At 27.9% G+C, this 13784-nt stretch overlaps 2 protein-coding genes across 2 annotated transcripts; both read left to right on the top strand.

Annotated features, from left to right (window-relative positions):
• The first annotated feature begins 7177 nt into the window (after positions 1-7177).
• LOC104646064 (ninja-family protein AFP3-like) lies at positions 7178-8369 on the top strand. The gene is made up of 2 exons (XM_069294364.1): positions 7178-7889; positions 8002-8369. Exons 1-2 carry the CDS (start codon positions 7178-7180, stop codon positions 8367-8369), a joined length of 1080 nt encoding a protein of 359 aa, XP_069150465.1.
• A 3250-nt stretch (positions 8370-11619) lies between these two features.
• Positions 11620-12239, top strand: LOC138342163 (ninja-family protein AFP2-like). The gene is made up of 3 exons (XM_069294365.1): positions 11620-11689; positions 11778-11852; positions 11992-12239. Exons 1-3 carry the CDS (start codon positions 11620-11622, stop codon positions 12237-12239), a joined length of 393 nt encoding a protein of 130 aa, XP_069150466.1.
• Positions 12240-13784: the final 1545 nt, after the last annotated feature.

A 13784-nucleotide genomic window follows, 5' to 3' on the forward strand; every position in this document is an offset into this window, starting at 1 on the left:
TTGAAGGACTTTTATACTCATGTAAGGAGATAGATGAAGTAAAGATAGTTTGTCTTTGTCATGGTAATTTGCTAAATGCAGATGAACTTGTCAAACATGCTGGTGGAGGTGACGTAGTAAACCCTTTAGAACATATATTTATTGAAGGAAAATAAATTAAGTAGACTTAATATCGGTGTTATTTGATCTTTTATTTTGTTGTTGTGCCGAATAATTCAATGGTTATTTCCAAAGAAGGCAGTAGATTTTGTATCGTTGTTATTTCATCTTTCATTTTGTTGTTGTACTGACTAAAGTTCCTCCCATCAAAGCTATATTAAGGTTATTTGCAGTCATTCGGCTTCTTTTGATGCGTATTTTTTAAAGTTTAATTCATCTTTCCTTTTGTTGTTGTACTGACTAAATTAAAGTTCCTCCCATTAGTTATATTAAGGTTATTTTCCAATCAGTCAGATTGTTTTTTTTCTACTCGGTGCTTCTTTTTTTTAATCTTAATTAGAAGCAACTAACAGTTTCTATTCTAACAAATTACAAATATTGATCCCTTATTCTATTCTTTTAAAATTTGATATCAAGCCACTAAACTAAATAATGCATTTAATTTCAACCTATTTGTAAAAAGCATTTCGGATGTTCCTCAACATGAGAAAGGAGAAGAGAGTTGTCTATGAGTGAATATTCACGAGGCTAATATCATTTATTTTTAAATCGACTAATTAATATTGTAAAAATGTCATTTTCTAATTATCCCTATTCGATTATGTGTAGTTTTGTTCTTCTCTTGTAAGAATTTGAAATATTAATGTGCTAATAAGGATTTGGGGTTAAACTTTTTAAAGGATTCTTTTGTTATTTTTCGACTACATGTTTTTCATTTCTTGCTAAACTTTGAAACACGTGATATAAATTGTTTTCTTAATGTGATAGCATTCACTATCAACTGCTAGCTTTAAGGTTTTCTACGTCTATTTCCCGAGTTAGAATATCTATTTCTTGCTAAAGCTGACAATTATATGTTAATATATATATATGTTATCCCTCTTTGATTATGTATATTTTGGTTCTTCTTGTAAGAATTGTAGTATTCATGTGTTAATTAAGATTTGGGGTTAGCTTTTTAAAGGATTACTAAGTTATATTTTTACTTAGAATATTAATTTGTTGATAAATCTTGAAAACCTTAGAATTTTTAGTTGTTTTATTTATGTGTTCGGTAGGTCTTAACTATTTTAGATTTTTCTAAGTTTATTTGTAGAAGTTAGAATTTTCATTTCTTGTTAAATCAAATAATTATTTGTTAATACATATATTATTAATTGCATATTGTGTTGCGCTGTTATTTTTAGTTTTATTTTTTGCATATGTGACTGATTCTTATAAATATTCTTAAAATCGTCAAAATCTTACACAAAATGCTTCATCACAAATATTTTTCAAAAAATTCATAACTTGATGTGTCCATCATCAACTACCAAACTCATAAAAAAGAACATATATAGGGTGTAAATTGAATTTTTTAAAAAAGTCGGCCTTCAATGTATAATATTAACGTAAATAAAATGATATTTGCAAATTATTTTAGAATTATTTTGTAAGGAAATGACTCATAATTAATATGTGTTATAAATAGGGAGGAGTATAAAAAAAAGGTCAAATAAGACTATTTTGGACATTTAATTATCATAAGAAATATGTTAGAATAATTAACATATTAAATATTCATCAAAAGGTATGTAGAATAAACTATGCATGTCCTTTTATCACGAGATATATGTATGTAGATATATATTGACGCATCAAAATTTAATAAAATTTGTACTATTACAAACCAAAATGCATCTAAAATTCTAAATATTTTACTCCAAATTAACTTATGAAATTTCTGTAACTTTTCTAATAATGTTTGGTTATACTGAACCTTCTTCAGAAAAAATTACAAAATAAGTTTCAAGTTCAAAAGTGTAATTTTAATAAGTTTTTCAAGTGAATATTATTTTTCTAACTTACAAAGTTTTCACTTCTATTTGTCTAAACCTTACTCGATTTCTAAATAGAGGTATATATTTTTATTTAAAAAGATTTCTATTTTTTTTAAAAAAATATTTTACTTTAATGGGATTCTTCATACTAGCACTCCCTCCTAAGACCACACATGCAAGTTCACCCTCATACAACTCATGTCACGAGGTTTTTCCCTCTCACGCTTAATTATAATTAAATTAGGAAAAGGCATTGATTTTTCTTTGAAAATTTAGTTACTCACTTGAACTATCATATTGATCTATTCTATATCTAAGTTACTTAAAAGTAAATTTGTTCACCCCTAAAATTGAAATGAAAAAAAATAACAAAGAAAGTAACGCGAGTAAGGAAAATTTAGGTTTTAAAAAGCAATAAAAAATGAAAACTTTCCTTACCACAACCTCAAAGCATCACGACAACGATAGTCTGGTGGTGTTGATTGTTGTGATTGTTTGTTAGTTGTTCAAATCTAAAAGTGCGGAACTCATTGGAACGTCATCAAAATCGTGATTGCTGGAATACCTACAAAAATAAGCTAAAAGAATAAAATTAAAAAGGTATAAGGAGAAAGAGTTTCATTCGATGTTTCTCGATGGTTAGTTTGAGGTTTTGGGTGACTGTTTTCTCTGGTGGTTTAGGTGGTTGTTTGGTGGCTACTAGTTTTTCACAAAAGAAGAGAAAACACCGTTGTGGTGGTTGTGGTGGTGATGAATTTGGTATTCTTTGGCGGAGAAGAGGAAGAAAATTGTGGTATGAGTTGAATTGCAAGATTAGAAATAAACTGGGTAGGATTAATGGATGAAAAAAATATTTAAAAAATTAATAATTAAATAGAAATTAATTAGTATAAAATATAAAATTAATAAAAGAAACGTTAATCATAAAGAAAACAAACCAAAAAGAATATAGTTTCTGATGTGGAGCTGACATATATACTAGTGTTGAGGTAGCAATTATTGTAATACATCACATATGTTAAGAATAGTGTTACACGTTTTAAAATGGTATTAAATTTATTTTTAAATAATAAAATTGTAATATATACTTCTAATAGTTTAAATAAGTTTTTGATTTTTCTAAACAAGCTTAGGGAAAATTTATGTATTTTCCCTTTAAAAAACAATAATGTCATTTTATCGAATAGAAGATGGACAACTCGACGTTATTATAAAACTAAGTTCCAACATCTTTAGTCCTAATCATATTATTTGGCTAAAAGCTTTAGCAAATATAACTTATTTTAGAATTTAAAAAGATAAAAAAAGATTTATTAATTTTTTCATGATCAATCATCATTATTTTTTTTAGGAAAAAGGGTCTGATATACCCCTCAACTTTGTCATTTGAGGCTGATATACCCCCTCGTTATAAAAGTGGCTCATATATGCCCTTACCGTTATATAAACGGCTCACATATACCCCTGACGTTACAAAATGGCTCACATATACCCTTCATTTAACAGAAGTTAAAAAATTAGTTTTTAAATTTACATTTATTACTTCTTATTTTTAAAAAAATTATTTAGTGGTATATATGATTCTTCTATCAAAGTTCAAGGTATATTTTAATTTTTTTTCATACATAAATTATTTTTTGACTTCTTTTATTATAACTATTTGAGTTTCTTATTCTTATTTTCTTTTTTACTTTCATTCCTTAGTTTAAAGAAAAAAATTAACCTATTTTTTGTGTGTGTATTGTAATTTGATTTCGTATTCAAAGAAAAAAAATTAGTCATCTACAATAAGTTTTACAAGAATATTAGTGAAGCATAAATAAATTTGTTTATCAAAATAATAATTATAAGTTAGTCATTGATACAAAAAAAAGTCAAAAAAATATGTTTGGCGAGGATTAAATTTACTCATATGGGATTATATTTCTTAGAAAAAATAATAAAAATTTAGATTAAAATTACTATTTTTCATTTCCGTTAGAGGAAAAGGGTATATGTGAGCCATTTGTTTACAAGTAGGGGTATATATGAGCCAGTTTCATAACAAGGGGTATATCAGCTCTAAATGACAAAGTTGAGGGGTATATCAGACCATTTTCCTTTTTTTTTTTTAATCATAATAGCAATAATATATTCTATATAATTTTATAAAGTGAAGATTAGTTTACCAGTGAAGTAGCATTAAGTGCATATTTAGGAAAGGTAAAGGGATGATTTGGACTTGTATGATTTCATTTTATTTATATTGGGGGTAGGAAAGAAAATTGCAGGTGAAGAATCGAATCTCTACTGATAAAGTAAAATTTCAAATAACCAACCAACTGAATTGAGCTAATAAGATTTCTCTAAACTTAATATGATTAATGTTATCACATATTTTTATTTAAATGCATAAAAACCCTTGATATACAGATAATATGATAAAGTAGGACTGAAGCTTGGAACTTGTTTGATCAAACTATTAAAATTTATTAACTTTTTTTTGAAAAAAAACATTTTTTTCTAGTATGTTTTTCTAAAAAGGAAAATCTTATGTGAGAAAAAATTTGTTTTTGATCAACCAATTTAAAAAATACTTTTTAAGTAGAACCTAAAAAGTGTTTTGCCAAATTTTAAGAAGTGTTTTACCAAAAATCTTCGGTGAGAAACAATTAGTATGATGAAACATGTTTTTGAATTGTATATTTATATTTAGAAAATTAGTACAACTCCTGTTGATATTAATTATTATTATTATTATAAAAATTCAGTCAACTGAATATATAAAAATTAAAATGGATGTGTTCAATGAAGATGACATGTAAGAAAGAATAAGTTGAGTACGGTACCAATCATAAAACATCAAATGAATCCAAAGTATTATTATTATTTTATTTGAACAAACTATAAGCATATGGGGTTTTGTTATTACTTCAAAAAAAAAAAAAATATATATATATATATATAAACATAAAATCATATTGTACTTTTTTTTTGTTGTTCTTTTCTCATTATTCAAATATCAAAATGAAAGAGTACTAATGAAAAAATGTTTTGAATAATTGATATTTTGGTTTTTACACATATGTTTTGAATTTTTCTTTTTCTATTTATCAGAAATAATTTTTTATCACGTAAATATAAAAATAAGTTTCATGTGTATTATATCCTTCTCAAAATACTTATGAAAACATTAAATTTGTTGCTATTTAAGTCGAAATATATGAATTAAGAAATTCACATCACGAAGATAGATTGATTCGCTTGGTGATTCACTTGCCTCAATTAAAAGTGACTCCTTGTGTTGGATTTTATTATGAACACCAAACACTTAACTTAATATTCTCAATTGGTTTATAACATTGAGCAGATCATTAACAGAGCTTATAATAATGACCTTATTTCATCGTCTTATATTTTTACTATTTTTAAAAAGAAATAAGCCCAATGATCAATTGTTCAATATCTGTCGATACACATATTTTAAGTTAGTATTATACGCGTTGATAATATTATTATATGCGTTGATACAATATCATAACATTAGTGTTCTCCAACACATAAGAAAGAATAACTTAAAATGTAGATAACAAACAAATCTGAAAAAACGCTTAAATTAAGCGTAATACAATTAGTGATTTTCAGAAAAGGCGAACGAAAAATTAAAAATGATAGAAACTCACAGTACTAAAATCATTATTTTGATATTGAAGAATCAATCAAAACACTTTTACTTTTTTTCTTAAAACTAAAAAATATGACTCAGATGATTGTCTACTTGTTAACTCAAAATCACCTGTTGTTAATAGATATATTTGTTTTTGTCTCCTACTTGGTGTTTTGAGTCCATATCAGAGCTCCAACTAAATTTCGAGTACACATTATTTTTTATATTTAATAGATCTATGAAGTAGTAAAAAACCTCCTTAAAAATAATGTTAACTATAAAGAAATAAAATGAATAATCCTCTTACATTTTAAACTAGGGAAAAGAGTCTGATATACCCTTCAACTTTGTCATTTGGAGCTGATATACCCCTCGTTATAAAAGTGGCTCATATATGCCCTTACCGTTATACAAACGGCTCACATATACCCCTGCCGTTACAAAATTGCTCACATATACCCTTTATTTAATGGAAGTTAAAAAATTAGTTTTAAATTTATATTTATTTACTTCTAATTTTTTTAAAAAAATTATTTAGGGGTATATATGATTATTCTATCAAAGTTCAAGGTATATTTTAATTTTTTTCATACATAAATTATTTTTTGACTTCTTTTATTATAATTATTTGAGTTTCTTATTCTTATTTTATGTTTTCTTTCATTCCTTAGTTTAATGAAAAAAAATTTAAACTATTTTTTGTGTGTGTATTGTAATTTAATTTCGTATTCAAAGAAAAAATTTGGTCATCTACAATAAGTTTTACAAGAATATTAGTGAAACATAAATAAATTTGATTATCAAAATAATAATTATAAATTAGTCATTGAAACAAAAAAAAGTCAAAAAAAATATGTTTGACGAGGATTAAATTTACTCATATGGGATTATATTTTTAACAAAAAAATAATAAAAATTTAGATTAAAATTATTCTTTTTCCATTTCCGTTAAAGAAAAAGGGTATATGTGAGCCTTTTGTTTACAAGTAGAGGTATATATGAGCCACTTTCATAACAAGGGGTATATCAACTCTAAATGACAAAGTTGAGAGGTATAACTTTTAATAATTGGATGATATAACTTTTAATAAAATTTTCCCTAAGTTAATATAACATTTATGATAAAATTTGCCCAAAAAAAACTTTCAAAAATGCATAAATAATAATTTTCATATCCACAGTGTGAAAGTGAAAAATTTTCACAAATTTTCATGCAGTGATTTTTCAGACACGTGTAAAGTTTGATTTTGTTTCTCAACAAATAATTTTAACAGATAGTATTTTTGGATCAATTCACAAAGTCCCTCCCTTAGACCACGTAGCAAGGGGCTATTTTGTTATTTTTCACTTAACCCACAGAAATAAGATTCCTTCACGTTTTTTCCACTTTCATACTTGACTTGTTTTCCTTTATAACCTCCTACACATCTGAAGGTTTCTTCCATCATTCATCATTGAAAATCAACTTCATACTTTTATAGAGTTTTTTTCCTATTAAGTTTGTTTAGCTTGAAATTCAATAGCTTTGTCGATTCTTTCAGCTTTTGCTAAAATGGAGAAAGCTAATCATCAAGACAAAGGAAAAAAGATTGTAGAGGATGTAAGTGTAGACTTAACATTAGATCTTCCGATGGAGACTCAAATGGAGTACTGGAGGCAAAGGAATTTGTTGCCGCCTATGGATACTGAAATGGAATGGAGGCAACAAAATTATCCATTTTCTGTGACCAGGATGTCTTCTTTGCCGAGGGATACTGAAATCGAGTGGAGGCAAAGGTTGGAGGCTGAAATGGCTTGGAGGCGAAGAATGGATACTGAAATCGAGTCGAGGAAAAGGTTAGAGGCTGAAATGGATTGGAGGCGAAGAATGGAGACTGAAATTGAGTGCAGGCGTAGAATGGAGACTGATATGGAATGGAGGCAAATCAGTGGTCCATTTTCTGTGACGAGGGCAGCTTCCATGCCGCCAATGGAGACTCAAACAGAATGGGGGGAAATGAGTGATCCATTTTCTGTTAATAGGACGGCTTCGTTGCCTCCAATGGAGACTGGGATGGACTTTAAGGAAAGGAGGGACCTCCGGACACAGACGCGCGGGGACACGCAGCAGAATAGATGGGATAAACTAAAGAATGTTATAGTTGTTGAGGAAAATGAAGGTAATGGAACCTCTTCTTTGTCGTCACCTAGTGGATCTGGATCTGTAGGAAGTTTTGGTTCAGCTGGAACTAGTTCTGAAACTCAACAGCACCTACCTAATCAAGGTAATCGAAAATTCAATTGAGTTGTTCCATTTAATTAATTTCTCCATTTTCATTATTTTTTGTTCAATTAATTTTCTTTTGTCTAAAACTAAGAAATATTTTTTTCCTTCAGTTGATGGAACTTTCATTGAAGGTGCATCTGGTAGTTCTAATGCGATACCTCCAGTCAGTGGCACATTGGAGCAAATGCAGCATCTGGTATTAGCAGCCATTGAAGCTACTAATGAGAAATCACCCGACTTTTCGAGAAAGGAGGGACTCAGAAATTTCTTGCTCAAAATGCCTGGTGTTTCCACTAAAGGTGATGGACCAAATGGAAAGAAGACTGAAGGATTTTTATACGCGTATAAGAGGGGAGGAGAAGTGAAGATTGTTTGTATTTGTCATGGTTATTTTCTGACACCAGCCGAATTTGTTAAACATGCTGGTGGAGGTGATGTTGAAAACCCTTTAAGGCTTATAACTGTTGATCCTAATTAATTAAGCTTTGTAGTGACAATGGCTATTGCCCAAAAAACTGTAGTAGGTTTAATATCGTTGTGATGTAATTTTTCCTTTTGTTGTTGTACCGAATGACTTCAATGGCTATTATTCCCAAAAAGGCATTAGCTTTGATATTGTTGTTGTTATTTCATCTTTCTTTTTATTTTTTTACAGGACTAAGTTCCTCCTAACAAAGATAATAAAGTTTTTTTCCGGGCATACCGCTTGTTTTGTTATGCTATGCATCACCATTTTTGGCGTAATTGGAAGCAACAAACAATTTCTATTCAACAGAATATTTCTGCACCAGGAAAGTCTTAGGTTCTTGTCCCCTTTTAGAGTATATGAATTACTCCCTCTATTTAAAAAAGAGTGATCTAATTTGACTTGATATGAAATTTAAGAAATAAAATAACTTTTTTAATTTTATGATCCTAATTTAAAATTTTGTCAAATGTATCAAAATATTATTGTATAAGTCTTTTGGAAAGATGAAATTAAAATGTTATAAAAAAATAAAAACAATAATTCTATTTCATAGGGGTTATAGAAAAAAAATATATCATTAAAAAATACATAATATACTTATCCACATAAGGGACTGCTCAAAGACCAAGTTCATTATTCGTTTCATGCCCAATTACATGGGCTTTTTCTTAGAAGATTCTGCCTTGCTCTAATCACAATGATCAGGGTTATTAGTAAATATTTTTGATGATATAGATAATGATTTAGCGTTCACTCGAACTTTCTAACATTTTATGTTAGAAAAACGATTGTATGCATTAGAATAGTTATCTTTGTTAACAGCTAAAACATTTCATTTTGGACACCCTGAATAACAATTGAGTGGAAAGATAAATTGTTTGGTGACCTTAACCTTTTCCTATTTAGGGTTCAAATGGACTCTTCTGCTTGTCTCGAGAAATAATTTAAGCAAATCAATTTAATATCAGATTATTTATTTTATTTTTTAATTTTATTATTTGTAATAAGAAAGTTTTAAATGTACTTTTTACTTTCATTTATTTGTATGTTTTATTAGTATTTGATATGCTATCTAGGAAAAAAAATCGTGGTTAATGAACTTGACAAATATAAACTTAACTTAGAGTTTTCCTCAAACGCCTAATTTCACATTAAGATATCATTATAATTGCTTTTCATTTTGTTTAATTGGTTAAGATTTTAAATATTTATATGTTAATTAAGGAGTTAAGGTTTTGCAGTTTAACTTTTTAAAGGGCTTTAAAGTTATTTCTTCAACTTAAAGAGTGATGAATTCTTGCTAATCGTTGAAACACGTGAAACACCTAATATTAGTTGTTTTCTTTATAAAATCCTCCAAAAAAACTTGCATCAAATTCGAAGTTTATTTTTTGAGTTAGAATTTTATATTTTGTTAAGTCTGATAATATTTTTTGTTAATATATAATATATGTTGTTAGTTGTACATGCTAGGGATATCACAAGCGAATGATTTTTGTTTTTTTTTAAAAGAGTATATATTGGGTTGGTTGTTATATCTTATTAGTTTTTGGGCATGCGCGTTGTGCGAGTACCACATACGTCAACAAGTAAAAATTGTATAAAGTTAAATAAATATTATTTTAAAATGTAATACCAACTTAATCAAACTTAGTCAATGCAGGATAATGTAGAAGTCATACTTGATATTTCTAACCTTATGAATTCATTTTCCTCAAAATTCTTTTCAGTGTTCCTAAATAAAGGGAAGATGTCAAACTTGCGATACACTTTACTTTTACTCTAAGATCATAGCCTAATTTGAAAAAATATAAATGATCAAGATCTTATAAACAAACAATAGAAGGTGGGAAATGAGGAGAAAAGAAGGAACTTTACCATAGGAGAACGTAGAACTACTAGTGGAAGAACCCAAGATGACAAATTCATATTTGGTAATGGTATATATTGATTTAGCTGCAACTCTTCATGTTCTTTAGTTTAAGATTAAAAGGGGGAAAACCTTAATTCATGTACTTACCTAAGAAAAAATATTCACCTAGACCTAATTTTTGGGGTATGAGTTAGCTCTAAAACCTAATTTAACATAATTTAATTATGTATTCGAAAAAGCTGAAAAAATTGAAATTAACAAAAATTTTATTAGTAGTTGATGATGATGATAAAAAATATATCTTTTATCACTTTTCTGTTCTATATATTATATAAATATCGATAAGTTTGTATGTATTTCTAATCTTAGATTTAGCTCCCTTTTATGCATGTGTATCTATTAATACTCTTGGATCCTCCTCTCTTTTACTTGACGAACCTATACACTTTCTTATCTCTTAATCTATCTAAACCCTACATCTATCTTAAACACACGTCTTCCATTTCAATATAGGTAACTTACAATCCAAGCTCGCTGGTTGGAAAATATAATTTCTTAACATGGCGAGAAGAACCACCCTAGCTAAATATAGGTAGCAAGGAGTGAAGCAGCTCAAACATTCATACCTTATTAACTAATTCTTCTTCTTATAGTTTGAAATAAATACACATTGTCTCATAAATTAATAATTTAATATCAGACCTCAAATTAAATACACGTAGATACATGTATTTTTGCTCTTACATATGTTTTGAAATACAAATAGGGAAAGAGGCAGGTGAGCGAGTCAGATCAGCCTTGCAAATACACTTAAATATATTATATCCAGAAAAAATTACAACTAATTATGAACCCCATTTATCCTAAAGGCATGTATAATTTGGACCATAATTTTGCATGAAAGGTACTCCCAAAAATACTCACGAAAAAACACATAATTAAATTCTTAACTAGTGAGATTTATGTTGTTTACCTTATTTAGGTTACTAATGCCGAAAGTAAAACTAATCAGATATTATAACGTTCAATAAATTTGTCCAATAAAATAAAGTAGAAAAATACATTTAATTAACCTTTCTAAAGTGGTAAAAAAAGTATAAAAACAAGGTGTCACGTTTGATCAGTTCCCTTTTTGGAGCAATTTCCTAAGTTATGAAAATGAACTTCCAGTTAACATGTGTCACTTTTGATCAGTTACCCACAGAAATGGAATATTCCTTCACATGTTTTGTACCTTCACACCCTCAAATTTTCTTTTTAATCTATAATATTCTAAATGGACTAATGGTTTTTCCACCCTGAAACTTTCATTGAGATTTCTATGTCTATTTGATAATTTTTTAGTTTGAAATTCAATAAGTCTATCGATTTTTAGATTTTGCTAATATGGAGAAAACTGAAGAATATAGAGAAAACATGAGGAATGTGGATCTGAATGCAGCGTGTATATTGAACGGTAATTTGAGAGTTTAGATCTAAAAAATTTATGAAATTGAATCATTCATCATTAATAACTAATGAAAATTATTTTTTGTTGTTTTCAGGTGAATCAAGTGGATCACAAAGAAGTGTTGCTTCAAGTTTGACTGATCTTGAAGCCCAACAACCACTTAATCAATGTATAAAATATTTCTTCCTTTTTATTCTTTCATTAAAACACTTTTCATTTACTTGAATTAAAAAATAAGTGTAAGTTCACAAAAAATTGTAAAGATTAGATTCTCAAAATTACTAATGACAAATCACGGGTGTTGTCAGGGGAAAGTGCTCAAGAATTCAGAGAGAAGCTGAGGTACTTCTTGCACAACATGCCTTGTGTTGTTTATGACTCACCAAATGGAAAGAAGACTAAAGGATACTTATTATACTCGTCTGTGAGGAGAGAAGATCTGAAGATAGTTTGTAGTTGTCATGCTAGTTTTCTAACCCCCGCTGAATTTGTGAAACATGGTGGTGGAGGTGACATTGAAAACCCTTTAAAACATATAGATATAGTTCTTGCCTAAAAATGGACTATTTGCTTTATTATGATTGTTATTTGATCTTTTCTTGTGTTGTTGTACTAAATAAGTTCAATGCTATTGCCCAAAAAGGCCTTAGCTTTGATGTCGTTGTTATTTGATCTTTTATTTTGTTGTAGAAGAGTAAGTCTCTTCCATCAAAACTATATTAAGGTTATTTTTCGATCATTCTACTTAATTTTTTTTCTATGCAATGTTAATTTGAGCTTTATTTAGAAGCAACTAACATGTTTGAAGTGTTTCTCGGATATTTTTCAGGGATGACAAGCTTATATAAGTACGGACCTTATGGAAAATGAGTTAGAAAAATAATTATTATAATTTGATTGATTTAAATAATTGATCTGATAAGAGTTTCTTATAGTTCTACAATTTTGAATTCAGACAAATGAATTAATGAGTACTCCATGTTTCATAGATAATATGAAGGATTAAAGTTTCATTTGTAGAATTTTCTCTTATTTTCTACGTGTTTTTGAATCTAATGAAAGATTTTTTGAAAAAATATGAACTTATAATGGTAACCGAAACTCTCTTTAAATATCCCTAATTTTTTGTAGATATTGTTAGGAAATTCTTCTATCACAAATTCAAAGCAAGTATTTCACTATGTAACTAATAGGGCTATGTATAATAAGTTTTTAATAATTAATTTGCACGATTTCGGGCCAGTAAACTAAGCAATTCATTTGTCTCGCCTAGCTTGTCTAGATATTAAAAAAATGTCAATTTCTAATTATCCCTATGAAAGTGTTTTTGTTCCTCTCTTGTAAGATTTTCAATAGTTATGTGTTAATTAAGCTTAGGAGTTTTAACTTTTTTAAGGGGGTTTAAAATTATTTTTTCTGAAAGAAATCATCGTTCGAAATTAATAAGAATGATATTAATGTCACTCATTATCTTAGAGAAGTCAACAAAGTAGCAGACTATTTACAAAATGGACCACAATGATTAACATATCAACCATCTATAATAATTTTGATAAATTGCTATATGGTATATTGTAAAAATTACATAAATACTATAGTGTTGAGAGCTAATTATAACACATTCCTATTGATTCTCCAATTACAAAAATTTCTTTAATTTATTATAGGATATCAGATACATCGGAAACCAGTGAATACATAATTCACTTATTGTGAATGGTACATTAATTAATAGGAGGGATGTATCAGAGAGGGGAGGGATATACCTGAGAGGAGATAACGATATATTTGACAGATTATTGTATTTTTTTTAAAAATGGTAAACATTTTTTAGAAATAATAATAAAATAAAATGTGTATTTTAGTCATTTTTTTCACATATTAATGGCTCAATCTTCCTGGACAAAGCCCAGATACCCAGTTTTAGGATTAAATATCGTAGAGATGTCATTTTCTAATCATCCTTTTTGATTATGTAATATTTTATATTTCTCGTAAGAGTTGTAGTATTTATGTGTTAATTATAGGGTTTGAGGTTAACTTTTTAAGGGTTTGTAAGTTTTCTCTTTAACTTAGAGTTTTCATTTCGTAATAAATTTTA

This window comes from Solanum lycopersicum, chromosome 2 (assembly GCF_036512215.1).
Source record: "Solanum lycopersicum chromosome 2, SLM_r2.1".
Lineage (NCBI taxonomy): Eukaryota > Viridiplantae > Streptophyta > Magnoliopsida > Solanales > Solanaceae > Solanum > Solanum lycopersicum.

Coding starts and splice junctions, on each gene's coding strand:
- LOC138342163 (XM_069294365.1), top strand. CDS start 11,620: ATGGAGAAAACTGAAGAATATAGAGAAAACATGAGGAATGTGGATCTG. Junction 11,690..11,777: donor TGCAGCGTGTATATTGAACG/GTAATTTGAGAG, acceptor TGTTGTTTTCAG/GTGAATCAAGTGGATCACAA. Junction 11,853..11,991: donor CCAACAACCACTTAATCAAT/GTATAAAATATT, acceptor GGGTGTTGTCAG/GGGAAAGTGCTCAAGAATTC.
- LOC104646064 (XM_069294364.1), top strand. CDS start 7,178: ATGGAGAAAGCTAATCATCAAGACAAAGGAAAAAAGATTGTAGAGGAT. Junction 7,890..8,001: donor ACAGCACCTACCTAATCAAG/GTAATCGAAAAT, acceptor TTTTTCCTTCAG/TTGATGGAACTTTCATTGAA.